The 16,584-nt window shown below is 36.9% G+C and overlaps 1 protein-coding gene across 2 annotated transcripts; it reads left to right on the top strand.

The window, feature by feature from the left end:
* The first annotated feature begins 716 nt into the window (after positions 1 to 716).
* On the top strand, positions 717 to 3,157 carry rgs16 (regulator of G protein signaling 16). Of its 2 annotated transcripts, XR_013822628.1 has the most exons (6): positions 717 to 833; positions 1,042 to 1,122; positions 1,241 to 1,302; positions 1,536 to 1,702; positions 1,953 to 2,617; positions 2,777 to 3,125. XR_013822628.1 is itself a non-coding variant. In XM_079884831.1 (5 exons), the coding sequence occupies exons 1-5, from the start codon at positions 760 to 762 to the stop codon at positions 2,193 to 2,195; spliced, it is 627 nt and encodes a 208-aa protein (XP_079740957.1). In that variant the 5' UTR covers positions 717 to 759; the 3' UTR covers positions 2,196 to 3,157. The 2 variants fall into 2 exon arrangements, 1 of the variants encoding a protein (XP_079740957.1); XM_079884831.1 differs by having other exon boundaries at positions 1,953 to 3,157.
* Positions 3,158 to 16,584: the final 13,427 nt, after the last annotated feature.

Genomic DNA, 16,584 nt, shown 5'->3' on the forward strand with positions numbered 1-16,584 from the left:
ATCAGTATCATTTGATTCACAGATAATACTATGAAATGTATTATCACTGTCAGTTGTTTGTTGTGTAGCTCGAGGTCATGGTGCAAAGGACCATAGGTTGATTTTACTCCGAACCATCCCTTTAAAGTATACAAAATATATTTGAAAAATTAAAAACATATTTATGTTGCCATACTGTATTCTTTAGTCAAGCAGTCATTTAAAACTGTGCATGATAAAATAAAATATTTCCTGTGTTGCTAACTGAAAATAAGAGATTTGTGGCTTTTTAGACAAGACTTTTTAAGCCAACTGTATGTCCATAATCTTTCCCTGTTTTGTCTATGTGATGAACATAATAAGATACCATCAATATCATATACAAGAAAACACATTTCTGGTAAGTGATGTACTGCACTACTCTCTCACCACTTTACCAACATCCCTGTAAGGATTCAGAGATGAGGACGTTGTTTTTACTTACAGTTTGCTTTTCAAATAATTATATTTTTGGAACAACGTGTGAGCAGCACAAAAGCACACTAAAATGTCCTAAATTGGAGAACTTACATCAAGCAGACATGTGAACATTTCCATCACTGTGGACTTTCCTGACTTTTCACTTACACAAATGCACAGTACACAGTACATTAGTGTAGAGAGGACTGTACTATGATTGGCTGAGAGGAGAGATGACGCTCTGCTTCCTGCTCTATATAAGCTCCCTGTCCCCTCTCTACAGACACACTGCTGATAATTTTTTCTTAGAGACACTGCGCAATGGATGTTTATTTCCTCTCTGGCTTTACAATGTACAGAGGAATAACAGGGCTGCCAAACACTTGCCTGGAAAGGTATGATGCTCATATTGGCATTTTTAAAGGTGTTGTGTGCTTTTTGTCTTAATAATTTATGCATGCTAAATCATCTGAATGCTTAACAAACCTCTGCTCTTTTATATAATATCAGTGAGGTCTTTTTTTTAAATCCTTTTGTAAGAATCGTATATATTACAAAAGTGTACATGTGCTGTGTATTAAATAAATGTTTTTTTAACATCAGGGCCAAACGATTAAAGGCATGCGTAGGTGGATTTCTACAGAGACAAGACTTGAGCAGCCTATGCAGATATAGAAAACCGAGGTAAGCACAGTTATTGAATGCACTGGCTCCGCCTTATTTCATAACATGTTCATTTTTGCATGATAAAGAGTGTATAGTCTCCTAATGTTTCTCTTCTGATTGGCTGGCGTCTTTGCAGATTGACCTTGGAGGAATGTCTGATGTGGAAAGTGTCTTTTGAGAAGCTCCTGTCCAGCAAACGTAGGTTCACATTGTGTATAGTTAAAGATGAAACTAGTAAAAATGAAAGAGTTAAGCAAATTATTATGATTAAATGGCACAAATATGATATAGAAAAATTATGGAATCAAGTAAAAAGCAGCCTCGTGACTGATGTGCACAGATGTGACTGGCTGCGTGGGGGGCTTTAATCTGATAAGACACGTTACACAACTGATCCTTTCTCTCTAACCCCATTTTTCTCTCTCTATCAGATGGACTATATGCCTTCCGATCTTTCCTGGTGTCTGAGTTTAGTGAAGAAAACATTGCTTTCTATCTGGCCTGTGAGGACTTCAAAAGCACAAAGTCTGCGGCTAAGATGCCATCCAAAGCAAAGAGGATCTACGAGGAGTTTATCGGAAGTGAAGCTCCTAGAGAGGTAAAGACATGAAATGAATCACCATATCCTGCAGTATCATTCCTAAACTAAAACAAATTTGGTGTAGAAACAATTTTCATTCAGAAATTGCAAGTGAACAAGTAACAGTTCAAGACTGAAATAGTATTTTCTTGTAAAACGTACTCTAGTAATCTTTGTTTTATTTACAACTTTATTTACAACTTTTTTTTTTTTTTCATTATATATTGTGGACAGTTGATGTTTAAATTCACTTCTCATTCACTTTCAGGTTAACATCGACTATGAGACTCGAGACATCACTCAAGCCAACTTGAAAAGCCCCACAGCATCTTGCTTCGATATGGCTCAGTACCGCATATATATTCTCATGGAAAAGGACTGTTACCCACGATTCCTCAGATCCGCTACCTACCGAAATCTAGTCAACCAGCTCAAGATGAAGAGCGCCAAGGCGAAAACCAAAAAGGCCATTGCGATCAGACCAGCACATGAAGAAGAAGAACCAAAATGAAAAACATATGTACGTTTTGGCTCTACAAAAGATGGAAGCTCGGCAAGAAGTGGAAGGGACCGGTGCGGATCCTAAAAAAAAGGCTGCTTGAGGCAGTCTGAGTGCCATGAGATGAAGAGAACCATGTAATGGATTCAGAGTTCATCACTGCATTCCCAGACCCCATTTAATATTGTCCAAAAGAGGGAACAACAGAGCCACTGGTGTAGAGAGTTGCATCTGCACGTATTCGGCACAAAAGATATGCCGATGGACTCTGCCAATGTATGCATACTTTCAGCAAATTATGTTTATAGAATGGAGAAAAGTGTTTGATTGTTTAATGCATTCATTTACTTCATTTATTTATTTATCTTTTTTTATTATTACATTAACACTTTATTTTAATAGTCCACTAGACATTAGTAACTTTGCTACTACATGTCAACTAATACCCCTTAGAGTATTAGTAGACCGTAATATCTGCTGTCACTTTATTTTGATGGTCCCCCAACTGACGTTCTACAGACTTTTTATTTATAACTTATTTTATTTAGTAACTTATTCTACAAACCCAAATCCTAACACCTGATCTATAACAGTCTACTAATACTCTGAGTTAGTTTACATGTAGTTGCAAAGTCACTTATAGATAGTACAGTCTAAAGTGGACTATCAAAATAATGGTATGATACAGTGGTGTATCTAAATTTAAAGAAAAAAATAATATAATGAAAACCATCATGAAGAAAAAATTGGTTTTAAAATGTTACAATAAAAAAAAAGGTGATACCAGGGTAGCATCATGTAAGTGACAATCTGCCTGGACCGCTTTGAGGCTCAGCTAAAGAATGTTAAAAGTTGGTGTGAAACTATTTATTTTAAGTTATTTTAGTTTTATAAATGTTTTTGTTACATAAATGTCCAATTCAAATTAATAAAATTTTGACTAAAGAAATAATGTGTTTTCTTTTTTTTGACTGAAAAAAAAAAAAAAAACAGCTAACATGGATATGGGTCATATTAGAAACATATCTAAACAGCATGTTTGTTCTGACAAATAAAAAATGGCTGTTTTTATTCAATGTGTACAGAGTGAACATGTAAGGCCCCAGTGCGCAAATATCTCACAGATGCTTCACTTTCACTACGAGGAAAACAGGCTTGTTATGCACATGACTGGCCAGACTGAGCCTGTGTTTCATATTTAACCATCGATGCCCACAAGCAACGAGCAGCCTGAAGTGTAGGTTTACACAGTTGCCAAGGCAACTGTTTGGGCCTGGTTGCAAAAGCTGTCCACATGATTCTCTCAGCTCAAGATTAAGCCACATCTTTCCTGCTGACAGTAATGAGAAAGTTCATCATCCAGTTAGAAAATCAAATACTGGAGTTCAGAAAGAGGAAATGCATTTGATAACAGCAGCCATAAAGATTTGTTAGCCTTTGTGTTTGCTAAGACGTGTAATGAAATAAAGGAAGGTTGTCTGAGAGCCGGCGTTTGATAAGTATTTGTAAATCTTGTCATTGGTTGCTTTCACACGAGACTATGCATTAAACTATATTACATTGCCTAGACAGTAATCGCATGAATATTATTATTGATCTACAAAAGCAATCACAATTTGTCGACGAAATATGATTCTACAACGAAACAATGGCTGAATATTTTAATTTCATCAGCCAAATGGGGGCTAGATGATGGTCCAGTAGATATACACCCTATATTCAATACAACATTAGACCCAAGCTCATCGGATGGATGGTCCTGATGATTAAAGAGGGGTTACGTGTACTTAAGTTTTGCGTTCCCGTAGTAATTAGATCTCAAACAGGGTGATTTTAAGTATAAAAAGATACATTGCAAGGGCTAAAATGCTATACCTGTCAGTGGGCTTTTAGGGTTTACATTCCACAGACACACAATAAAACAAGAAAATCTATTTAAATGTGGAAAATAAATAAATAAATTTCCTTATTTAAGTTTAATTATTAAATTATATTATATTATATATATGAGGGTTGTTATCATTACTAACACTAAAAATCATAACAAAATAATTACTATTCTAATAATATATAACTGAAATGTTATATATATATATATACTAATATATAACTAAAGCTTATTTTATTTCAGCTAGTTACCAAGGAAGTTTTTTTTTTTCATTTCTGTTTAGTTGCAGTTGAAGTACTAAAATGAACTAAAATTAAGTACTTAATTAAAGTATATATAATTTATAATTTTATATAAAAATATATAAAAAAAACTTGCTAAACAAAGCAAAATTACTAAACCTTTAACTAAAATTTAAATGAAAACAGAAAATTTAAAAATAAAATCTAATTACAAATATGAACAAAATCCATAATAGTATATAAATGATAATAAAATATAACACGTAAAACCTACACACAAATAAATAAATAACAGCATAGCCTCAATATCATTATGGTAATGAATTTATAAGTGCACTTTGTTTATCAGAGGTTTGAGTTGGCTATTTATATTCTGAAATCCTTTCCACTGCTGTTAGGCAAGCCAGTTAAAAATAAAACACATTTCATGGCTAAAACTGTTTACTTTGATTTGCATAAATGCATGAGGTTAATGCATTCAGATATGGTGATTTCCTCCTTTGACTTTTACAGTTATAGGCTACTTCATTGTTTTTGTCTTTAGCAAGCAATACTGAATGTGTGATAGTCGAATACAAATGTAAGAACCAAACATTGATTCTGAATGACTGTATAGGCCTACACCTGTGTTGTTTAATCAAATCCATAAACCTACCAACATGTTCATCAGAAGTGGGAGCCAGCGTTAAAAAGCCCATTCACAGACTACAGTGCATCCGACCTCAAAGTAAATTTAGTGTTGTTTGTTATCCCACGTCTTCATCGATGTTGAATAGAACAGCGCAAGTGATGAGTCAGACAGAAGCATGAAGGTCATCACCACACTGACTACAGCCAGATGCAGTGAAGCCTCAATGCTCACAGTCAGAGGACTCTGACGCACTAGCAGCAGCAACTGACAATATGCTTCACCTTGATGATCAAGACAGCATTGCATTCCAGTGCATTGCATGTGACAAACTTTAATAGCATTTGTCTTTAATATATGCATTTTTACTTTATTTACAAGTAGAGGAATTTCAACCTGCTTTATTTCCTATTTGTAATTATTTACGCAACATTGCCGCCTAGTGGGAGATCAGCATCAACACTGGATTCCTGTGTCACCGGATAAATGACCACTGCATAAATACACATGTTTACAAGCAACATAAATCACATTTATTATTATTAATAATACATAATAATAATAATAACAGTGTTTATATTGTTTTATATTATTTCATTTATTTATTATGATTTATAATTAGGACTCTTAATAATAAATGTGTGAATTATACTTATAACATAGTATTCATATTTTAATTTCATTTATTATTAGGCATCTTAAGTGCATGGAATATAATAATATTATAATATTTTATTACTGGGGCTTTTATAAGTGTGAAATACTTATGCTTTATAATTATTTAATTGTATTATTAGGGCTTTTAAAATCATGAAATAAACTTATATTATAGGTCATAATTATTTTATTTTATTTTTAAAAAATTATTGTATTATTAGGGTTCTTAAAAGTGTGAGAATGCTTATATTATAATTTATATAATTTAACTAAATGTTATATTATTTTATTACTAGGGCTTTTAAAATACTTATATTTTATATTTATTTAATATAATTATTAGGGCTTTTAAAAGCACAAAATAAACTTGTATTACAGTTCATAATTTTTCCAATTTTTTTTTTTTTTTTTTTTTTTTTTTTTTTTTTAGGGCTCTTAAAAGTGTGAAATGCTTATTATAATTTAGAAATATTTAATTTGATTTAATAAAATAAAATAAAATGACATGACATATATTTAAAAAAAAAAAAATTGTGCAAAAAGTTCTTTTTAAGGCACTGAGTAGTACCCATAAAGCAAAGATGGCATTGTCCTTGTCACTTTCTCCAATTTCTTTCTTTTATTTAGTTCCATAGCATCTCATTCTAGGGAAATTCGAAAAGGTTTTTATAATGTGTGTCAGCAGAGGGCAGCATCTTGCAAAGAAAGAGGACAACCACAACAGTCTAATAATAGTTAGGGGGCAGTCATGAGCCAGCATGTCATGAAAACAACAACATGATTTAAGCACATTAAACAGCTGCTGAAGACCTGAAACCTTTAGTAATTGATCAAAATCAATTATATAAATTAAATATAAATAAATAAATATATTTATATATTTACCATAACTAGTTTCTGTTCCATACCTCTGAAATATAAAGCAACCACATAACAACTGATTGAACATGCCAGTGACAATCACTATGAACCTTGTCAAAAGAATGCAGTCACTCGTTTGATGCAGCCTCAGATGACCCTTTGTGAGCAGGAAATTAAGGGACACTGTGAACACACGCTGAGAAACACATTCCCTTGGTGCAGATAAAAAATGAATAGCTATTCCAGGAAGATGTTACGAATCAAGCACTGTCCGTCCCATCAAGTCACTTGTGTTTATGACAAAGACCCTCAGCCACTGTGACTCTGAGTCATTTGGTCCTCCCGGAATGCCAGCATCATCAATAATATTCTGGCTGGTTGAGAATATACTGAGCAGTGTGATTTTAATGGCAAGTTAACTGTAAACTCTTTATTATTACCTGGTGCTTGCACAGATCGCTTTTTAAATTAATTTACAGTTAATATATATTATAATCAAACTAATATGTAAGGGTCAGCCCCCTGTTGATTTGCAGTCTAAGCGTGGGAAATGGCTTGTTGCTGCTCCCCTGCGAAAAGGAAAAACTGTTCTGTCCACTGACCTTGTTCCTAGGGGCTTTGGAGCCTCCGTCTCCTGTGAATTAGAGCTTTCACAGTCAGTCCGCCCTGTGCATCAGCAGCCATTTCTCATTTCTATCATGTCATCATTGGAGTCCTCACTGTCATGGGAATATAATACAAATATTTAAAAAAAAGCATATGTTTTATATGTATTATATAAATATAATTTTTGTGGACTTCCAATCTGATGGTGCTTTTCCACCATTCAGCATTAAAATGCATATATAAATTCATGCTGGCCATTTTATCAGGGTTTGATTTTCTAAATTACAGAAGGGGAAAATGAATTAAATAGGCTACTTCTGTTCCCTTCTACAACTGATTTCATTCTGCCTTTTGGAAATTGTGCCCAAAAGAGGGGGGAAAAGGCCTGAAATGTGAAACACAATACAGATGCATTCAAGATGTTGGTAGCTTTTCAAACCCAAGGGGTGCAGTTCTGTCTCCATTACTGTTTAATAAGAATGCAACCTAAAAAATGTTATTCTGCACTGCCATTTCCATCCTTAACTGTGGCACGTAGTATTTATTACCTCACCTCAGTTCTTTCCTGAAAAAACACCCAGATGACCACACAGCCATCCACTTTCATTTGATCTGAAATAGCATGCTGATCTTTTCTTCAGATCTGATCCAGGAACTTTTTGACAACAAGGAATGTTCAACCTGTTTTGGCCTCAGGCAGCATAATTGAGAACACATGCTGTTTGAAAAACAACAGCTCTAAAAGACATGCTTCATCGTTATAATAGTAGCGTGAAACGTTTGAGGGTGAAATCTCACGTACGCGGGAGAAATGATATCTCAGGCTCATCATTATGCTCTAGGGTGCGTGATTATAATTGAAAAGCATCAACAAAGCACATTTCTCTAACATTAAAGGCTGTAGTTTTGTCATTTTAATTTCACATTGAAAATTGCACAATTCACTTTTAAATTATGCATTAAATTACACTGACAGGGTAACATTTTATTTCAATAGTCCACTTTACTATTCTACTAACCATATTTGCAACATGTCAACTAACTCTCATTAGAGTTTGTCTGCTTAATATCTGCTAACACTTTATTTTGATGCTCTCCCAACAGACATTCTACTGACTATAATGTCATTTTATTCTACTAACCACCTAATTATCTACTAATGTTTAAATAATTGTTGACGTGTTGTTGCAAAGTTACTTACAGTTAGTAGAATGTCTGAAGTGGACTATAGAAATAAAGTGTATAATGCATGGTTTCTTGGATGTTCAGTATAAGTGCATATTTTTCTCTATTAAAGGGGTGGTATAATGCCCTTTTCACAAGATGTAAAATAAGTCTTTGATGTCCCCAGAGTGTGTATGTTAAGTTTTAGCTCAAAATACCCCACAGATATTTTTATATAGCATGTTAAAGTTGTCACTTTTTGAGGGTGAGCGAAAACGCACCGTTTTTGTTTTTGTCACTTTAAATGCAAATGAGCTGCTGCGCCCAGCACAGGGGGCGGAGCTTCAACAGCTTGTGTCCTTTTACCCCACACAGACATGCACTGAAAATTTCAGAAACTTTTAGCCTTTTATGTTCAAACCGGAGTCAGACAATGATGGAGAGACTCAAGAAGTGACAACAGAATGCAACAGGACATTTCTGAATGGTTAGTAGATGATTTTAGATAGTTTATGTGTAGTTATCTTCTAGTCATTGATTAGCATATTCTGTCATGATAATCTATAAATCGCGTTCCAGGGGTGGGGTTTATGCAAATTGTAGGGTTAGTGATGTCACTAACCTGGGAGGAATGTCATGTAGTCCCTACCAGCCGTTTGTTGTAGTCCTTAAAAAGCAATTTCTTTAAAAGAAAATATCTCCTTTTGCTTTGAACTTTGAGCATTGTAACTTTGCAGATGTTGTTTATGCTCAAACAGCAGCATTACACACTAACTAAAGTTAGAAAAGTGAAATCATTATCAACCACCCATTTAATCACAAGTCATATGTGATCACCAAAATGCAATCATGCAAATATAAATGTCTGGCTAAGAGTAGTGTATTCCCCATTTCCCTTCCCTTTCAGCCAAAGTTTGTAGATTAAGAAGGTCCATAGGGTGGGATATATTTATGGTTCCCACGGTGAGTGTTCCGTTTGCTGGCTATCGCTTGATGATCTAAGAAGTGCTAAACCAGACAGCACAGATTTTCCATAATGGATTAGCTTCAACGTCAAGTTTGGTTTGGCATCTCTTTATCATCCAAATTTAAGGCTTTTGCTCATAGTCACTTTATCAGGAACTTCCCTGTCTGCATCAATTGCATTGTCAAAAGTCTTACATTTAAATGTACGCTAGTTATCTTAACTAATAAAAAAGTTTATATACTGTACAAATGTTTTAAATGTTTTTAAAAAATACATATTTATAATTATTTAATAGCAATATTAAAATACAGTGAGAGATTTCATGACAAGCTCTACTCTAAATAAATAAGGCTATGTACTTCACACAGCCTCATTTTCTCTTTCTTGGTAAAAGACTACCAAAATGTGTATAAATATTTAGCTTCCAGGCCGAATTCTCTATAATTTACACAACTTTTCTCAGTTGTAAGTAATTTGTTTTTCTAAGGATGGGACGGGGAGACTTCGAGGCCATGTTATTTGTCCTTTTTCCACTCAATATGCAGTTATGTAATGGCTCAGATTAATTCAAAGCAAATAATTTATGCAAAGGACTCTTCCCTTATTAAGCCAGGGTCCTCCGGAAAAGCCTTCGCAAATAAACGATTTAATGTAATCAATTTATGCCTCTGTGGGAACATTATTTTAATTTCCTCTCAAGTGACTTGTGCTGGTGCGCTGTGTGAAGACAAACTCTCAGAGGCCTGTGCCCTGCATCATGTCAATTTTATGATGATGGAAGTTGCCATAAAGATCACAGCAATGCTGTTTGGCTGGTTCGTGTGTGTAACATCACTTTAAGCCCTCTGTCTAAGCATGTTCCATTTTCCATCCTGAATGCAAACCAGAACATGATTTCAACAGGTCCTGTTTGATTCTTTTTCATAAAATTTTCCACTGATTTTCAGCTCTTCTCTGGCACTGATGTACATGGATCACATGCAGCCTTCCAGTACAGAACTTGAAAGAGTCGATAATCTGACCCATGCAATATCTGACACCTGCCTCTGAAAGGTTTTCGACACTGATGCTTTCCAGGTACAATCAGCACCCGTAATCTCGGCTGGCCAAGTGCACTCAGTGCACTTGCACAGCATGACAGATGTGGCTTCATTACTTGGCCGTGTTCTGCAGCATCCTGTCTGGGGACATTCGTATCACTATGAGCTTACCTTTGTGAGACAGGATAAATGATGTGGACTATTGTAAAATAACTACTAACCTAGTTTACATTTGCTGTTTGTTAAAGTGGTCGTGATAATACTGGCACAGGTGTGAATTCACTACTGGCACTTTTGCATTTGAGCATCATTCGTATTTAGTTTAAAACATTGTCATTCTTTCAGTACAAACACTATGTAAATTAGCCTGAAAGATTTTGATCGTCATCTACATAGCACAGCTGATTGGTTGCTGTTGCATCAGCGGCCAATGAGCTGCGGCTCAACATTCAAATATAGCGTTACCGTTAGTAGTCTGCAGCGTGCTTTCAGAAACCCTCCACCTTCCCCAGCTCCACCTGCATATATCTGTTACAGGGTTAATTCATGTATGTTACATGTGCAGCAGGAGCAGCCTGTCTTACATGCTTACAGCAATGTCTGTGAATGTATTGGCAGTAGCAAGTCTCAGTACTTGCTCTGCAGCAGCAGCAGCAGCGTAGCAGATCTATTCCGCCAAGAACAAATACATTAACATTGCCATATCCATTACCATTACCATGCAAATCTCTTCGAGAGTTGACATGACAGGACTCATCAAATGATAATCAAATAACAAAATAGCATTGCCACAGTGAGCTTATTGTGCAAACGTTGGCTGCTACAGTGGGGAGAACAAGTATTTGATACACTGCCGATTTTACAGGTTTTCCTACTTACAAAGCATGTAGAGGTATGTAATTTGTATCATAGGTTCAGCTGTGAGAGACGGAATCTAAAACAAAAATCCAGAAAATCACATTGTATGATTTTTAAATAATTAATTTCAGCCCGTTCTCATCCCCAAGTCGTCATATACTGACGCTTTCAAAAATGCTTCAATATCTGACGCTCAAAGCACCCTTTAGCGTCCATATGAGACGCATAACCCTACCACAGACCTAAACCTACCCATAAACGAAGCGTCTCATATTGACGCTAAGGGTGCTTTGTGCGTCGGATATTGACAAACTTTCGAAAGCGTCAGTTACATGACGCCTAAACCTACCCATAACCGAAGCGTCACATATGGACGCTAAAGGGTGCTTTGAGCGTCAGATATTGAAGCTTGTTTGAAAGTGACGCTTTGGGGTGAGAATGTGTTGTTAATTTGCATTTTATTGCATGACATAAGTATTTGATCACCTACCAACCTTATTACCTGTATTAACTGCACCTGTTTGAACTCATTACATGTATAAAAGACACCTGTCCACACACTCAATCAAACAGACTCCAACCTCTCCACAATGGCCAAGACCAGAGAGCTGTGTAAGGACATCAGGGATAAAATTGTAGACCTGCACAAGGCTGGGATGGGCTACAGAACAATAGGCAAGCAGCTTGGTGAGAAGGCAATAACTGTTGGCGCAATTATTAGAAAATGGAAGAAGTTCAAGATGATGGTCAATCTCCCTCAGTCTGGGGCACCATGCAAGATCTCACCTTGTGGGGCATCAATGATCATGAGGAAGGTGAGGGATCAGCCCAGAACTACACGGCAGGACCTGGTCAATGACCTGAAGAGAGCTGGGACCACAGTCTCAAAGAAAACCATTAGTAACACACTACGCCGTCACGGATTAAAATCCTGCAGCGCACGCAAGGTCCCCCTGCTCAAGCCAGCAAATGTCCAGGCCCGTCTGAAGTTTGCCAATGACCATCTGGATGATCCAGAGGAGGAATGGGAGAAGGTCAAGTGGTCTGATGAGACAAAAAATGAGCTTTTTGGTCTAAACTCCACTCGCCGTGTTTGGAGGAAGAAGAAGGATGAGTACAACCCCAAGAACACCATCCCAACCGTGAAGCATGGAGGTGAAAACATCATTCTTTGGGGATGCTTTTCTGCAAAGGGGACAGGATGACTGCACCGTATTGAGGGGAGGATAGATGGGGCCATGTATCACGAGATCTTGGCCAACAACCTCCTTCCCTCAGTAAGAGCATTGAAGATGGGTCGTGGCTGGGTCTTCCACCATGACAACGACCCGAAACACACAGCCAGGGCAACTAAGGAGTGGCTCCGTAAGAAGCATCTCAAGGTCCTGGAGTGGCCTAGCCAGTCTCCAGACCTGAACCCAATAGAAAATCTTTGGAGGGAGCTGAAAGTCCGTATTGCCAAATATTTGTGTATCAAATACTTCTCTCCACTGTATCTCTTTAACAAAGGAGATCTAAACCAGACATGATGGATTAGCTTCAACGTCAAGTTTGGTGTAGCATCTCTTTATCATATTGCAGTGTGGACATTAGCAGAAGAACATTATTTGCATCATTTTCATGGTATCTGAACCCAGCAAGTTAATTATAATAATTCCATTGGCGAATTGGGTGCTAAAATAACGGCGCATAGTTTGCAATGTATTAGTCTGTCTTGATATTACAAAAGTTGCAGCTAAAAAAAAAAAAATTCACTGGGGAAGAATTTTGATTTCTTAATTCCACAGTTTGATTCCTCCTAATTTGAACCCTTAAAGAACGAATTCAGTACATTATGGAGTACCATTGTTCGCATTTCTTAATACTCAAGAGTCCTCAAAAAAACAATTGTATGGGGATTGTGTAACATGGTTTGTGGATTATTAAAACAGTAGAGAAACTCGTTCAACCATATCAAAAAACCTTTGAACACCAGTCCCTAGAACAATGATATGAATTAATCAGTTCCTTCCGCTGTGTAATTTTGAAGGAAATGACTTGCCAAAGCATTAGCTATGAGTCTAAACAAACCGCTTGGACTGAGACAAAAACCTGCGATTAGGTGATAATAGTGTTTGCAGAAATTCCTGCTGGCACATCACAGAAAAGCTTTGCTTGCCTTCCTGTCTGGCAAGCATGTCTATTAGGTTAATACTGTTTAATTTTGCTGAAGGCAAGAGCAATTGTTGTACACATGCCCAATCATTGTACATAAATGGTATCTGAACCTGATACCCAGCAAGTTGAGATTTTGATATGGGCTTTGCACCGAGAGAGAGCCCTTATACGGAGTTTTGATCATTACAATGATTACCTCTGAACAACCAAAATAACTCCATGAAAGTGCATACAGTGACCATATAGGCTACTACATATGTTACAAAGTATTGTTGCTTACGTTTATCTTTTTTTAGTTTACATTGTTTTGATATTAACATTGAACATGTTTAATACAAGACTCTCTTGTATAGAAGGTACTACATTTGGTTTGAAACTTAACACGCGCCCATTAAAAAAGTATGTTCTATTTAGTACGAAAATTGTGTGTAGTATAAATGAAATTCGGATGTACTACATTCGCCATGTTGTCACTGTCATGTGACCTACTGCGTCATTTGCTTCATTTTACTGCCATTCATATACTGTTTTTCGCCTATTATATAGTATGGAAGAAGATGGCTTGATTCTGATTGATTCCTAATGTTTTCTGTCATCCTCCATGACAGCATCCAAAAGCTTAAAAATGATCGCCTTGATCATCTGATCAATTTTTGAAGGCAGCATTTCCTTCTCTGCCTTTGATATCCCACAATCCTGTGCGTTCCATTCCGTGACAGTTCAGCTAAAAAGTAAAGATGGCTGAAAGCTACGGTTGGTCATCAGTTTGTGTGTTGGCTAAATGTTTGTTTTTATCAACGTTTCCACTTTTGATATCCTTTCTAGCGAGAAATTACTAAGTAATTAAATAATAACGTAGTTATCAACAAAGCTCTCTCTATTTTGTAGATCATTAAACTGTACTAAGAAGTCTAAACATTTTTTTTTTCTCTGTGCCTTTCCAAAAAAAGGAAAAAACATTAACGTGCAACAAGTACGTTGCAGTACTCAAGGAGTGCTGAAATTAATTACTCATCATTAAAATCATTTTATACAATTTTATAAATAGCTATAGCCTCTGGCTTCATTATGGCTTAGAACTTTTGGCATAAAGTTAAATATTTGTCATACCTGACCAGAAGATGTTCAAATAAATGTCACATTAAGGAAGTTAATAAATGTCACATTAAGGACAGTGAGCCCAACGGGCGGTTGAAATTTAAAAGGCTGATTCGTGCTTCAGGGCAGTGACAAGTACATAATGTTGTCCCCGTACATGTTGAGCAAAAAAAAAAACTTACAAATATTTCTATTATTATGAGTATTGTTATGAAATAGCATTATAATAATTTGTAGCATATCTGAACATTATACTTGTAATGCTAATATTTCTGATTGGCTGGTATCAAACACTATCACATAATCTGCCAGTGTAGCCTTGGTAACAACCGCCAGTGCTCAGCTATTAAGTAAGCTGGCTAGCTCTGTCAAAATAGATCGATTTTTAAAAAGGAAAAAACCTGATGAGCCAGCTATCGAAACCTCAGATACAAAAAATCAGAAAACGAACTCCTGGCCCAGTGAAACTCGTAGGTATGAGGCAGCATACATAAAGTATGGATTTACCAGCGTCACGCATTAGAATGGACATGAGTACCCCAAATGCATTCTCTGCTTCGAATGCTTAAAACTATCGAAACTTCAACGTCACCTGAATCAGAAGCATCCAGCAGTGGCCGAAAAACCAATCGACTTTTTTAAAAGAAAGGAACATTTGACCAGTGCGGCAAGCTATTGAGAGCATCGTTTTTGGCTTCCTTTCACATTGTGCGAGCAAAGAAGCCGCACACAATTGGGGAGGATTTGATACTGCCAGCTACCAAAAACATTGTTAAAGAGCTACTGGGTGAGGATGCTGCCAAGAAAATTTACGCTGTCCCACTCTCTGATAACACTGTGAGCAGATGTATTGGTGACATGGCTAAGGATGTGTCTGCTCAACTGTTGGACCAGGTGAGAGCTAGCGAATATTTCACACTGCAGCTAGATTAGAGAACGGATGTGGCTAATGCTGCCGAGTACATCAGATTTATTTCCCAAGAAATGTTCATTGAGGAAATACTATTTTGTAAAGTGTTGGACGAATATATTGATTCAAATGGACTTGACTGGTCTCGTTGTGTGGGTGTGTGTTCTGACGGGGTCGCGGCTATAACTGGGAAGAACAGTGGGGTGACGGCTCTCATCAAACAGAAGGCCCCGAATGCGGCATTCACACACTGTATGCTCCATCGAGAAGCACTGGTGGCTAAACTTCATTAAAGCCCGCCCTTTGAAACACAGACTGTTTGCTCTTCTGTGTAAAGAAATGGGAGCCCGTTTTGATGGATTGCTGCTTCACTCAAACGTGCGCTGGCTTTCATGGGGGGCAGTTTTGAACCGTGTGTATGAGTTGTGGAGGGAGGTTGCAGAGTTTCTCTTGTCTGAAAAACATCAGCTGGCTGACCGTTTTACAAATGCAGCCTGGATTCTCAAACTTGTCGTCATCTGAATGTACTTAACCAAAGCATGCAAGGGCGTGACACATACATAGTGCATATGCAAGACAAAGTGTGTGCTTTTTCCCTGAAGATTACGATGTGGTCAAACAAGCACAAGGAGGGAATTACAGAAATGTTCCCACTACTACACCAAGAGCTGCTGTCATCTGTGAGTTGGACACCATTTCTCCACTGATACAATCCCACCTGGAGCAGCTCCAGGGATATTTCAGAGACTATTTCCCTGACCTTGACAGCACCCATCTAAACTGGGTAAGGAGGAACCCATTTGCCCCTGATGTAGGCTCTTGTCTGGACTTAAAATCACAGGAGGAGCTGATTGAGATGACTACTTCATGGGATTTAAAAATGAAATTTCCCTCTCTAACTACTGGATGTATGTAAGAAAGGACTTTCCCATTCTAGCTGAGAGGGCTCTGAAATGCCTTTTTCCTTTTGCAACCACTTACTTGTGTGAGTCTGGCTTTTGAACTTTAAAAGAACTTAAAACAAAACACAGAGCACGTCTAAATGTGGAGAGTGACATGCGTGTTGCATTGACAGACATAAAGCCCAGGCAGGCTTGACAAACTGTGTAGGAGCCACGAGTCAGTCTCTCTCTCTCTCTCTCAGTCTCTCTCTCTCTCTCTCTCTCTCTCTCTCTCAATGTTGTTGAATCAGTATATATATATATATATATATATATATATATATATATATATATATATATATATATATATACTATACACACACACACACACACACACACACACTACAGCCTAAACACAAATAGCAAGAGCATTACATTTAGCAT

Source organism: Squalius cephalus (genome assembly GCF_949319135.1).
Source record: "Squalius cephalus genome assembly, chromosome: 10".
NCBI classification, from domain to species: domain Eukaryota; kingdom Metazoa; phylum Chordata; class Actinopteri; order Cypriniformes; family Leuciscidae; genus Squalius; species Squalius cephalus.

What these genes read in the sequence shown, in the direction of transcription:
- rgs16 (XM_079884831.1), top strand. Translation starts at nt 760, where the DNA reads ATGGATGTTTATTTCCTCTCTGGCTTTACAATGTACAGAGGAATAACA. An exon ending in CCAAACACTTGCCTGGAAAG is followed by an intron (nt 834 to 1,041) that starts GTATGATGCTCA and finishes TTTTAACATCAG; the next exon opens with GGCCAAACGATTAAAGGCAT. An exon ending in GAAGCTCCTGTCCAGCAAAC is followed by an intron (nt 1,303 to 1,535) that starts GTAGGTTCACAT and finishes TCTCTCTATCAG; the next exon opens with ATGGACTATATGCCTTCCGA.